The sequence below is a fragment of the Hermetia illucens genome, chromosome 1 (assembly GCF_905115235.1).
Source record: "Hermetia illucens chromosome 1, iHerIll2.2.curated.20191125, whole genome shotgun sequence".
Classification (NCBI taxonomy): Eukaryota; Metazoa; Arthropoda; class Insecta; order Diptera; family Stratiomyidae; genus Hermetia; species Hermetia illucens.
This window is the reverse complement of record NC_051849.1, coordinates 121,852,704-121,865,199: the sequence shown is the minus strand read 5'-3', so window position 1 is coordinate 121,865,199 and position 12,496 is coordinate 121,852,704. Positions and strand designations below refer to the sequence as shown.

The 12,496-nt window shown below is 39.7% G+C and overlaps 1 protein-coding gene across 1 annotated transcript in view; it reads left to right on the top strand.

Annotated features, from left to right (window-relative positions):
• LOC119648327 (helicase domino) overlaps positions 1-12,496 on the top strand; it is an 88,153-nt gene that overhangs the window by 5,805 nt on the left and 69,852 nt on the right. The window contains 3 exon segments of the mRNA XM_038050058.1: positions 2,359-3,010; positions 3,079-3,235; positions 9,715-9,856. Coding sequence (XP_037905986.1) covers positions 2,370-3,010; positions 3,079-3,235; positions 9,715-9,856 — 940 coding nt within the window. The 5' untranslated portion in view covers positions 2,359-2,369.

The following is a 12,496-nucleotide window of genomic DNA, read 5'->3' as shown; positions in this document are numbered from 1 at the left end:
CTGACTAGGCTGACCCTGACCAATGTGCGAGGCGAGATAAAAGCAGCAGGATCACTCTCAAGACCATTCGACATCAACAACGATCTACGACATGCGGATGCCCTATCATGAATCATGAATTTCGTGCATTCTACAACGTGTATGACGTGATCATCCCATATCAATTCGTCAATACGATAACAAAGTGAGCTCACATGAAGGGGGGTTCACAAAGAAACATTTTGTTTTTAAGTTTTTGGGTCATTTGTATATCAATATTAATTAGTCTAGACAGACATATGTGTGTATTTAGGCATACGTGCCAATGAAGTTTGCGGTTAGTTAATCCAGATAGATATATTAGTACATTAAACCAGTGGTATTCAAAATACGTGCTATATATGTACATATGGATACTTCTGTGCATGAAGCTAGCCGGAAATATAAGTACAATGAATTTATATACGTGCATGGATATGTACAGTATTCGGTAATAGGCAGTTCGTTTGTTTAGGGTGAGAATAATATCTATGATATGTACACATATCTTGTAGTTTGGAAAAATATGAGGGAATATGTTGAAAAATATGTTGGAATATCTACGGATGGAAAAATGTGCGTAGAAGTTTCTCACATAAGATGTAACACAAAACCTTTATACCCGAAGCGCCCAGCTTCCGGTATTCCGCCAAATTTTGTACTTCTGGGATGAACATAAGGGGGGTTGCCGGGTAAATTTCTAAAATCTGGAAATATACTATTATTAACTTTATTTGTGCAGATATCGGAGTCGGATGTATTTTGAGACCTAGATTTTGTAGAGATGCACCACTGCGATTTTTTTTTCACATTTTACCTGTTACAATGTTTGTGTTTTTGTTTCACACAAAACCTTAATAATTGTATATTAGCATATTTTAAGAATTTAGCCGCAAACTCCCTTATGTCCATGGTGGAAGTACATTTGGCAATGGTATAACATAACATAAAGCATAGCTTTGGGAATTATGAAGGAAATCCTACTATTATTAACGAAGTTAGCGAAGGTGGTCATGAAAATTGGTGAGAGCATGTAATCTGGTGTTCTCTTTACATGCAGTAAGTGGCGCCAGTTTGTTTTAAGTTTAAGGGGGGCTCCCCATACATGTGAATGGAGGGTGCTTTTTTTTTTTTTCACAGAGTGTAGCCATGTGGTTTATCAAATCAAAGGTCTCAATTAGTATTTTTCGAAACTGGTTCAATATCTGATATTGGGTGAAACATAGGGGAGTGAGGGCTGAAAATATTACCCCCAAACAGCTGAACAGGTCTCGTTCTCAGAGCCTATCCAACCGAAATATCTGAAATGGTGCATCTCTACGAAATCTTCGCCTCAAAATAAATCCGGTTCCGATATCTGCACAAATAAAGTTAATAATAGTATATTTCCACATTTTATAAATTTACCCGACACCAACCCCCCCCCCCCCCCCCCTTCTTACGTTCATCCCAGAAGTACAAAATTTGGCATGCATATAATGAAGAACATAGTGCACAATTTGATTTGAAGAAAATCCAGCTATTATTAACAAAGTTAGAGGGGGTAAAACTTTACCATTTTTTGTGAATTTCGTGCACTCTACAACCTGCACGACGTCATCATCACATATCAATACCACAACGAAATGAGTTCTCATGAATGGGGTCGCAAAAAATTATTTTGTCTTAGTTTTTTAGTCATTTGTATATCAATATCAATTACTTCAAACAGATGTGTGTGTATATAGGTATATAGTATATGCGTGCTAATGAACTTTACGGGTAGTGCCTAATTCAAATAGATATAAGAAGTAAATCGGAAATATGGGTACGATCATTTTATATACGTGCATATATGTGTACATTATTCGAAAATAGGCAATTTCTTTGTTTAGGGTGAGCGTAATATCTATGGCTGTAATATGTACGTATGTCTCGTAGTTTGGAAAAATATGAAGGTATATGTTGGATTTGTAGCTATATACGGATAGAAAAATGTGTGTTGAAGTTTCTTACATAAGATGAACACAAAACCTTTATACCCGAAGCGCGAGCTTCCGGTATTCCGACTTGTTTTGCAGATCGTTCGGTTGAATATGTATTGAGAACGAGACCTGTTTCACTTTTTGGGGCACACATTTAAGTCCTCACTCCCCTGCGATTCACCCAATGTCAGAATTAATTTCATATTTGAAAAGTATTAATTGAGCTCTTTCCTTTAATACCACCTGGTCATTTTGTGTAAAAAAAATTGTAATAAAAAGGATTTTCATATTATTCTTTGCATTTCTTGGGACATAAGAAATGAATTGAAGCAAATTAAATTTTTTATTTATAATATTCCTTTTTCTTATATTGCAGATGCATCAAACATGAGCGAAGCTGATTCAGCAGGAGGGGGGCATCAAGGGTCTAGCCCGGTCCCTCCTGCTGTTACAAACCGCAGATCAACAATAACAACTAGTAATATAAGTAAACAACAGTTTCATAATCAAGAACATCAAATTCGCTCAGCAAGTGGATCTGCGGTATTGCTAGGCAGCGCGGCGCATCATTCTATGACATCTTGTTCATCAAACGATCAACAACGCAATAATAATTCGCAAGATCAGCTTCAACAACCCCGATTAATAGAAACACAAGCGAACCAATATAATTACTCTTTTGCAACATCTAGTTGTGATTCAAGTGCTATTTCAACACAAATTTCATCGACGAATCCTGCTCCGAGTATATCTTTAAGTGTTCCGGGCGCAAATATTGAAAATCTCTTACCAAGAACTAGTTTGCAATCAAAAACCTTGACTAGTGATCGACGTAGTGAAAATTCGGAACTTTCTTTATCAGCGGCACGTAAAAGATTAAGGTGTGAAGTAAGTCATAGGCAGCAACAAAATTCTTCATTCGTTGAAACTCCTACAGTCTTCACTACATCATTCATAAACGATTTAAACACTTTAAAGAAGCGAATTCTCGAATATAAATTTGCCCGTCTTCGAAGCATTAAAGAAAAGTATGGGTTTCTCAGATATATTGTGTTTATCACTGTTAATTAATTAAAAAAAAAATGTTACATTCCAGATACTCAGACCATGTTGCGGAACTGTATTTTCTTCAAATTGGTGGCAATATGATGGATTTTCCTTCTTGGAGAAAAAAGCCACCAACCCCACAATATATGATATTCACGAAGTCATACCCACTAGACGGCAACATATTTGAAGAGCAAAGCAAGAATGTAAGTGAACTTCCGTTTTCTATATAAATTTTACCGCAAAAGAATATAATTTTGAATAGCTTATATATATACAAATCATCACATATCCTTCCTGTTTAGATCCTGTTTAAATAAAGATTGAAAGGCTTTTTTTGTTCCGAAATGCGATTGTAAATGTTATAACGGAAGGTCGTTAGAAAAAAATACTTTTTTCTTCTTCTTACCTCATGAATTTAAGTGGAATAAAGCTGATATGTCACAATTTTAATGCTGTGGGGATACATAATTTTCAATGAGATATCCATGTACATCTGGAAGACGAAATTCTAAGCTGCGTATGCATGGGCCCTTTGCCGTAATTCAGTCTGGGTATTCTCTTGCTAGGTATTGTTTTTCATCGTCATCAACGAGGCAATAATCGCTATCCGGTTTAGGTTTTGCGCAGGGTTTCACCAAATCGATATCTCTAAAAGCTGTCGCTCGCTGAGGCAGGGTTTGCCATGACTACTATTTCTAAAATAGATATTGCTTTTGTAGACTTTCTGGTCTGGATTAACCTCACCCATACGGATTAGATAGGCGGTCTACCGCAACCTATTGAGCCGCAATTTATCCACAACCAGAGGTTCTTGATATCACTCATAAATTTCGTTGTTACCTAGGCTACCGAATAATCCATCTTTCTTCACATATATTATTAGACAGAAAATGTAATTTGCATTTTTGACATTGAAGTTTAAATGAACATAATTTTCTTTACACTAGCTTTTATTCAACATAATAATCACTAATGGAATAAAAAATCGTTGTCAATATTTTGCAAGTAAATTTATTCCACGAGAAAACAAGTCAGAATACCGGCAGCTGGCGCTTTAGGTATAAAGGTTCTGTGTTCATCTTATGTGAGAAAGTTTCTACGCACATTTTTCCATTCGTGTATGGCTAAAAACCCAAAATATTCCTTCATAATTCTTTCAAATTACAAGAAGCTCCATTTATTAGGTTGTTGCAAATGAAATGGCCGTTTTGGTACTAAAATTTGAAACGACTGTAAAGCTTACAAAAATTTATTTATTTAATCAAAATAGGTGCCAGTCGACTGAAAACACTTCTACCAGCGAGATTCAAGAGCATGTATGCCAGTTTCGTAGAAGTCCAACTGTCGGGTGTTGATAAATTCGTCGAAAGCAATTTTGACATCGTCTTCGTTCTTACTTCTGCAAGTCCTCCTGCTTTTCGATAGGATAAATTTTGCAGTGTTTGTTTGGTTCTGACATGAAAGACCGTTGTGAATCGTAACAAAGGGAAAAGCTCACTTGTCGTTTTCATTCGAGAGGTAGACTCCTGCTCCAAAACCATTTTCTGTCTTTAAGCCACCGGTGTAGAAGACGTCAGTATATCCTGACATGCATTCTTCTAGTTTGTCCCAGTTTTCCCTCCGTTTCCAGATAACATCATATCTTCTACCAAACAGATGTATGGGGATTTGAGAATCAGAAGGCATTGTGAAAACTAGATTCAGTTCTCCCAATACTCTGTGCCCCCCACTATTGTTTTCCCATAGATCTACTCGAATTAGTCAATGAGCTGCTCTCTTTCCGTTCCCTGAATAAACAAATCCAAGAGCTGCAAATTGAGTGATGCATTCAGACCTGCGCCGGATGTGGTGCTCATGGCACCGGTGATATCCAGACACAGTTCTTTACAGTGTGGCTAGTTTACAGCAAACTCTTTCGTTTCCCCTTAACCCACCACACTACGGATGCATAAGCGAATATCGGCCTAATGATAGTAACATATATCCACATCACTACCTGAGGCTTAAGTCCCTATGTCGAGGCAAAGCTCATAAGCAGTGATACCTCATTTCATCTTTATCTCTAGATGTTTGTTCCAAAGAAGCTTCTTGTTTTGATCAACTCCCAGATATTTCACTTATTGGGAGAATTGAAGGGCTGTATCCCTCATTTCTGGAAGGCAAAAATCATTCAATTTCCACCTTTTTGTGAATAATACTATTGTGGATGTATTTGGATTTACTGAAAGTCCATGCCTGAGACACCAACTGTCAAATAAATCAACGGCGCGTTATGTATTTCTACACACCATTCCAGCACTTCCACGTCATCCGCATAAACTTGAACGTGTATTGGCAGATTTTGCAGTCAGCATAGTAGTGAGTTGATCAGCATACTCGACAGAAGTCATGGCATAGTCCACAGCGTCACTTCCGTTGTTAGGTAGCAAACCACACCCATTTCAGCACACAATCTCTGCGTTGGCATAGCGTAGATGCTTTTTATTAATTTTTTATTGTGTAAACACAAAACCTTATTAAAATCGGTTTACTGTCTGTCTGTCTGTCCGTCACACGCATTTTTCTCGGAGACGGTTATAGCGATTTACACCAAATTTGGTAGAAAGGTGGGAACTGTGAACGCTCACGCATACAGTGAATTACATCCTTTTACGTTGAATTTAAGGGGGGTCCCCATACATGCAAAAGGGGGGTGTAAAATTTTTTTTCATCAAATATACTCATCTGGGGTATCAAATTAAAGGTCTCGATTAGTACTTTTCAAAGCCGATCTTAGTTTTGACATTCGACATTTGACATTCGTTGGAAGGGTGGGGAGCGCGGGGGGTTGAAATTGATCACTTCTTTAAGGGGGCCATTCTCAGAAAATATCAAACGGAAAAATCTGAAAAAAATCAGGAGGCTGCCACTATATGGTGCCTGGGCTCCGAAATACCTTCCATGCCGATATCTGTTTAAATAAAGTTAATAATACTATATTACTACAATTTTTTGTAATTGGTTAGAAACCCCTCTCAAGTTCATCCTAGTACCATGCAGTGATATAGGCTATAATATAGAGCATGATCTTACCAAGTTTGGTGGAAATCGCACTATTACTAACAAAGTCATAATACCTCAAATTTGTTGCTTCTTTGAAAATTGAAAACTATGAATGCCAATATCACCCGAAAGTGGATACTCTCACATAATATATGGATATATTACGTGCTACGTACTAAGAAATACACAAAACCTTTTGTACCTGAAGCGTCCAGCTTCCGGTTTCCCGACTTGTTAAAGTTTCGTCAACATGCTCTCTGACGGCGTCACAGAGCTTTTGGAAGGGCGCACAGCCAAAAGCCCATTATATGTCCACGAACACCCCCATCGCGTACTCACTCTTCAGAGTTGCATACTCTATCTTTGAAACCAAAGAATGAAGAGCAGCATCACAGGATTTTCGGCGTTGGTAAGCATGTTGTTTTCATTTAGTGGGTGCGACCGTAGCGCCTTCTCGCGGATGTGACCCTCAATCAGTCTCTCCCGACATTTCGGCGAAAATGATGTTAGGCTGATTTGCCTGAAGTTTCTTTGGATTTGAATAGTCATCTTTCCCAGGGTTTGGTATGAAGACTATTTTCACTTTCAGCCAAGAGGAAGCCACGGAAAGTACTAATCGAGACTTTTCATTTGATACCCCACATGAGTATATTCTTCGAAAAAAAATTTTACACCCCTCTTTTACATGTATGAGGGACCCCCCTAAAACTCCACCTAGAAGGATATCACTCAATGCGTTCACAGTTCCCACCTTCTCACCAAATGTGTCAATCAGTATAGCCATTTCTGAGAATAGTGCATGTGCCAAACAGACAGATATTGAACTGATTTTAATAAGGTTTTGTTTTGCAAACAAACCCTTAAAAAAGCGTTTATTCATTTTATAACGCGGGGAGTTTATTGTATGGTCTTTTTCTTCTGTTATGTATGTCGTCTTTTCGGTTTATTTTATAGGGGAAAAAAGACTGAATTTTGTTTTCTAAATGTCGAATAGAGTTTTTATTGCTCATATACCGGCATTTTTTCACTCACTACAATTATTTGGCCCCTTAATAAATAGTCAAAATGTATGATTTTATGAGCAGTCCGGTATACAGTTAGAAAAATGTTTCTTCTTGTTGATCTTCGCAAATTTTCGTACTCAATCCCGGAAGCTACACGCTTCGGGTATAAAGGTTTTGTGTTCATCTTATGTGAGAAGCTTTCTATGCAGGTTTCTCTATTGGTATATAAGCTAGGAATTCCAAATATTCCTTCATATATTTCCAAACACGGAGATATATGTACGCACATATTCAAGACTTAATTATACTCATCTTAAGCAAACTAACATTGCCTAATGCCGCTTAATGGTGCATCTGAATATTTCCACTTTACTCTGCCCAAGATCCCGCGCCGCCTGCTCGATCTGATCTGTTTTTAAACCGATGAATTGCACGGACTGTTTCTTCTATGCTTGGTAGTGGCAGCATTTTTCCGTAGTCTTCAGTTGGCGGGACTTCCAATTCGCAGATATTTTGGTTGTTGAGCAATTCATCAAAATACTCAACCCATCGCTCCAATATGCCCATTCTCTGGTAAATCAGATTTCCCTTTTTGTTTCGGCAGGATGAGCAATCGAGATGTATGAGGCTTCATCCTGCTGACTTGTTGGTTAAACTTCCGCGCGTGGTGCGGTTGCTCCCTGTACTTTTCTAGTTCACAGACTTGTTGGTTCCCCCAGGTTTCCTTTTTCCGTCTGTGAAGTCGTTTCTCCGCTCGACGGAGTTCGTGATAAGTCTCTGCGCGTGCTTATTACTCGGTATGCAGCATTATTCCGTCCCGTAGCTAGTTTACATTCATCGTCAAATCAGCCGTTCCGACTTTTCTTGCGGCTGGGGCCCAAGTATCTTTGTGGTCGTATCAATGATAACGATCTTCAGGTGATTGTGAAGATCATTTGTTGATACTTCATCTCCAGCACATCTATTGACAGCGGTTATTGCGTCATCCATTTCACCCTTTCACTCTCACCTGATTGTCAGAGGGGATTGTAGGTGGTGTCGTAATTCGAGCTCGGAGCACCATGCCAACGAGATAGTGATCCGAGTCTATATTGGCCCCCCTATATGTTCTGACATTCATTAAGACTGAGAGGTGGCGACGTTCAATGAGCGCGTGGTCAATTTGTTGAAAGTGGTCCCGTCTGGAGAGGCCCACGTATGTTTATGGACCGCTTTCCGCGCAAACCAGGTACTTCCAACAACCATTTCGTGCGATACTGCTAACTGAATAATCCACAGTCCGTTATCATCCCTATGTAAGCTATATGAGCCTACGTGTCGCCCGAATACGGGCTTCTTCCCTACTTGACTGTTGAAATCTCCAAGTATGATTTTAATATCACACTTGGGACAGGCTTCGAGGGTCCGCTCAACTGCCTCGTAGAAGGTATCATTTTCGGACTCTGCAGTCTCCTCTGTAGGGGCGTGAACGTTTATGAGGCTTATATTTCTAAAGTTGCCTCGTAAATGCAGGGTGCAAAGCTTTTTGGCTTATATTTTCAAAGCCGATAACAGCATTTTTTGGCTGACTAAGAAAACTACTCCGAGCACATGGTTTACTGGATGACCGCTATAATATATGGTGTAGCGGCTCTTCTTCAGGAAACCGATCGAGATTGAGAATCGATCCAATTCAATTACAACAAATACTACTCGATTATAAAATGCATCGATTGATCAAACGTACGTTTTATGTCAGACTACTCACTATAGTGGGATATTGATTTTAGGTTGAGCCAATTTACACAGAAAAGACTAATAGTATGATTTTGACCAAACTTAGAGGTATCATGCTCCATACTGTTATTGCAAATTCTAGGATAAACTTAAGGAGGGTTTCTAGTCAATTTCCCAAAAAAAACGTAGTATACTATTATTAACTTTTTTTGAATAGATACCGGTATGAAAGATAGTTTAAGGCCTGGACATTGCATAGGGGCAGCTTTTTGATGTTTTTAAGAAGGGCTCGTGATAGAAATTACCACTCGTCGCCTTTCCAACAGGTGATAAAATTAAGACCGGCTTCAGAAAGTGTTAACCCGGACCATTCATTTGATACCCAAATCAAATTTCGTGTCGATCGATGCAACCGTTTCTATGAACAGTACGCGTAACAGACAGACTGACAATGTACCGATTTTAATAAGGTTTTATTTTACAAAAGACGACAGCGACAGCTTGCCTTTTTCAAATGTTAAAATTATTTATGTGTTTGTCTACAATAATATGTCAACGTGTAGTTCATGCAACATCAAGCAATTTTTATTTCTCTCAACCTTTAAAATTTTCTTTGTACAGAATTGTTATTCAGATTTCAATGGAATGATTTGAACTACTTTGATGGCCTAATAACTGAATGCATCTAGGATTTATCTTCTTAAACGAATTTCTGAATATTGGAAACGAACTGTCACCATTTTGTCAAAGTAGAAAACTAGCTGGGGTCTTCTACCTGCATTCACAATTTGTTTTTCAGCTCAAATGATTTTTTTTTTTTGTTTGAAGCAAAAATGGGGCTTTCTTGCATTTGAAACATGAACCATAATATTTAAAAAATTTGTGGATAATTCGCTTCCAATATCATTTTTATATTTCAGGTTCCTCAATTGACGACATCATCTGCTACATTAACATCCAATTCACCTAAAGGAGCGGAAATAAAAATTCCTAGCGTAGGAGCAACCCCAGTAGCAGTTTCGACGACATTGCCGGCAGCTGTTGTCCAACTCACTCAGCAAGGTATTTTCTTCTTAATGAATCGATGTCAAATCTAAATAACCGAGTTCACTTTTGTCTGTAGTATACTTTATTCACTGCGGAATTCAGTCCAAAAAATGAAAATTTGATTGTTTTCGTCTATAATTAACAAATGTAGGAATTAAAACAATCTTTTTGGAGTTTGACTCGTCTGCCCACAGAAATAATAAGTGGCTGCAAATTATATACAGTAAGTTACGTAAGGGCGTGTACGGCATAATTTATGAACAAATAATTTTAAGAAATTCTCTTCTTCAGCCGTTGCCTCTTTCAGAAGAGGGGTCGGCTCGTTTTGATCCGTTGCAGGATTTCGCTGGTCATGTATCTGATCTGAATGAAGTCGAGAGGCTTTCAAATCACCATCTATCGTATCATCGACTTCGATGCTCAGCCCAATCTTGGCAAATGACTTTTTATCAGCGCGAATTACATGTCCTTACCATCGAAGACGCCTTCCTGGCAATTTCTACGATCTCAGTGCGATCTCATATCGGTCGTGAACATCCTCATTGTTATCATGGCATAACATGCAACAATTTTGTCTCCATTGCGTGATCCTCTCTTCATTACCTTTTATATTGGGCCAAAACCAGATACGTAGAAGATGACAGAGCGAACGACAATGCGGTATACTTTGGATTTGAGATATTTATTGAAGCCAAAGAACGCCTGTTATGGAGTGCCATTTCATCCAAGAGGCACTGGAATGTGAAGCAATTTCATAATGTAGTTCACTATTGGCTGATAGCATTGTAGGGTAGGTTACTGACAATGGTAATGCCGGTTTTATTGGAGTAGCTCGTCAAAAATTATATTTTATTCAGATCCAGTCGCACACAGCGATCTTTCCACTTTTAGATAAATAGCTGGAGATCAGCTTTGCTGGGAAAACTTCTGCCTAGAGCGCTAAACTTTCGACGTGTGGCATTGTTCACAACAAGAACAGAGAGGTATGGCGAGATAACGCTACTTTGATGAACATCACAGAGACACCGAGCGGTTTTGATGTATATATATAGTTAAAAAAGCCCACGGACCCTCTTCCCGCCCAACCGGACCGAGGGGCGACCAACCTAAGGATGGGCTGAAGGCAACATCCAAAGGCCCGCATCACAGCGATGATGCGTTTTAACGCAAAGTTGTGCGACCATGCGAAAATGTATTGCTACATCCCGATTGTCGCAAACACTTCTGCCAATGACGCGGTGGTTCTACACTACAGAGACATGGATCTTATATCGAAGACAGTGCGGATCAAGACTGAAACCCATTAGGTCAGATTGTTACCGGACAGGACTCTTCGGACTATAGCACAGGTTGCAAGGATAACCGCTTTTTGTATCTCCATGTATAGTCCAGCCCTAAGATCGAGCGTTTTCAGCGCTTTATGTAAGTTCTGCGGCACTAATCCCGTCGCTGAAATTACTACTGGGACTACTTCGATCTTTTGTAGTCTCCAGGTCTGCTTCATATCGTCTGCCAAGGGGCCGTAGTTCCGGATTTTTTCGTGCTGTTTTTCAACAGTGTTCCGGTCCAACGGTACGGCTACATCGATTATAAAGCACGCTCGTTCTTCCTTCAGAAGCAGAACTAGATCGGGTCTGTTATGATTAACACTGTGGTCGGTGGCAATAGTGTAATCCGACAGTAGTTTGACCCCATCATTTTCCAAGAGTCTCTGCGGAGTATACTTATAGTAAGGATGGTAGGTTGCCACCAAGTTATACTTCAACGCAAGGTTTTGATGGAGAATCTTGCAGGAGTTATGACGATTGGTGTACTCGCTACCGCTCAACATCCTGCACGCAGATGTTATGTGCTGGATGGTCTCCTCTTCACAGTTGCATAACCTACAACTGGAGTTGGTGATTGAGGAGTCGTGAAGAATGTACCGTTTATATATATATATGGCGTACCAGGTTTATCCTCACCTGAGTTGCAAACGCAGAGCTGCATGCGACCAGGCGCGTGTCATGGGTTGCGGATAATGACATGACCCACCGGGTCAGCTACGAATATCGCAAGTTAATCTTGTAAATGAGTAGCCGCGGACAAGCAGAATGTTTCCCTTTGTGTTCGTCCTCCCTTATCGATTCTTCCCGTTCAGGGGGATTAAACCTCCTTAACAAATCTGTAATCCGGGGTGAAGGGATCGACGCGCCTATCGGATGAATTGCAGTGACGTTACACTGTATTTCAGCGGCTCCCCTCCAAATACCTTCCCTACCTTTGGAGGTAACCATGGGGCATTGCAACATTGGGGCTCTGTTGTAGGGTTGACTGCTTCCCTAATACTCGTGGGAATAAAATTGGGGAAAACAATTTAAATTCTTTTAATGCGACCCCAGGGACACGGAGACAGTACCTAACACGGTTAAGGGTCGTACAACAACATCAGAGCGGCTCTTCGCTTCGCTTTGGATGTTTTGGCGGTTATTCCGTCAACCACCAGGGACGGGAGACCTGGGCGTCGTATGGTTTGGACGAACCAACTCAACGAATTTATCGTCCGCGCCTATTACCGTGTCACGGATTTGGAACGGAATCCATCAGGGTACAGACATCGACTACATGATGCGTTCATAACCCGATTTCCGGAGCTAAGTCATGTTCCGGACAGAA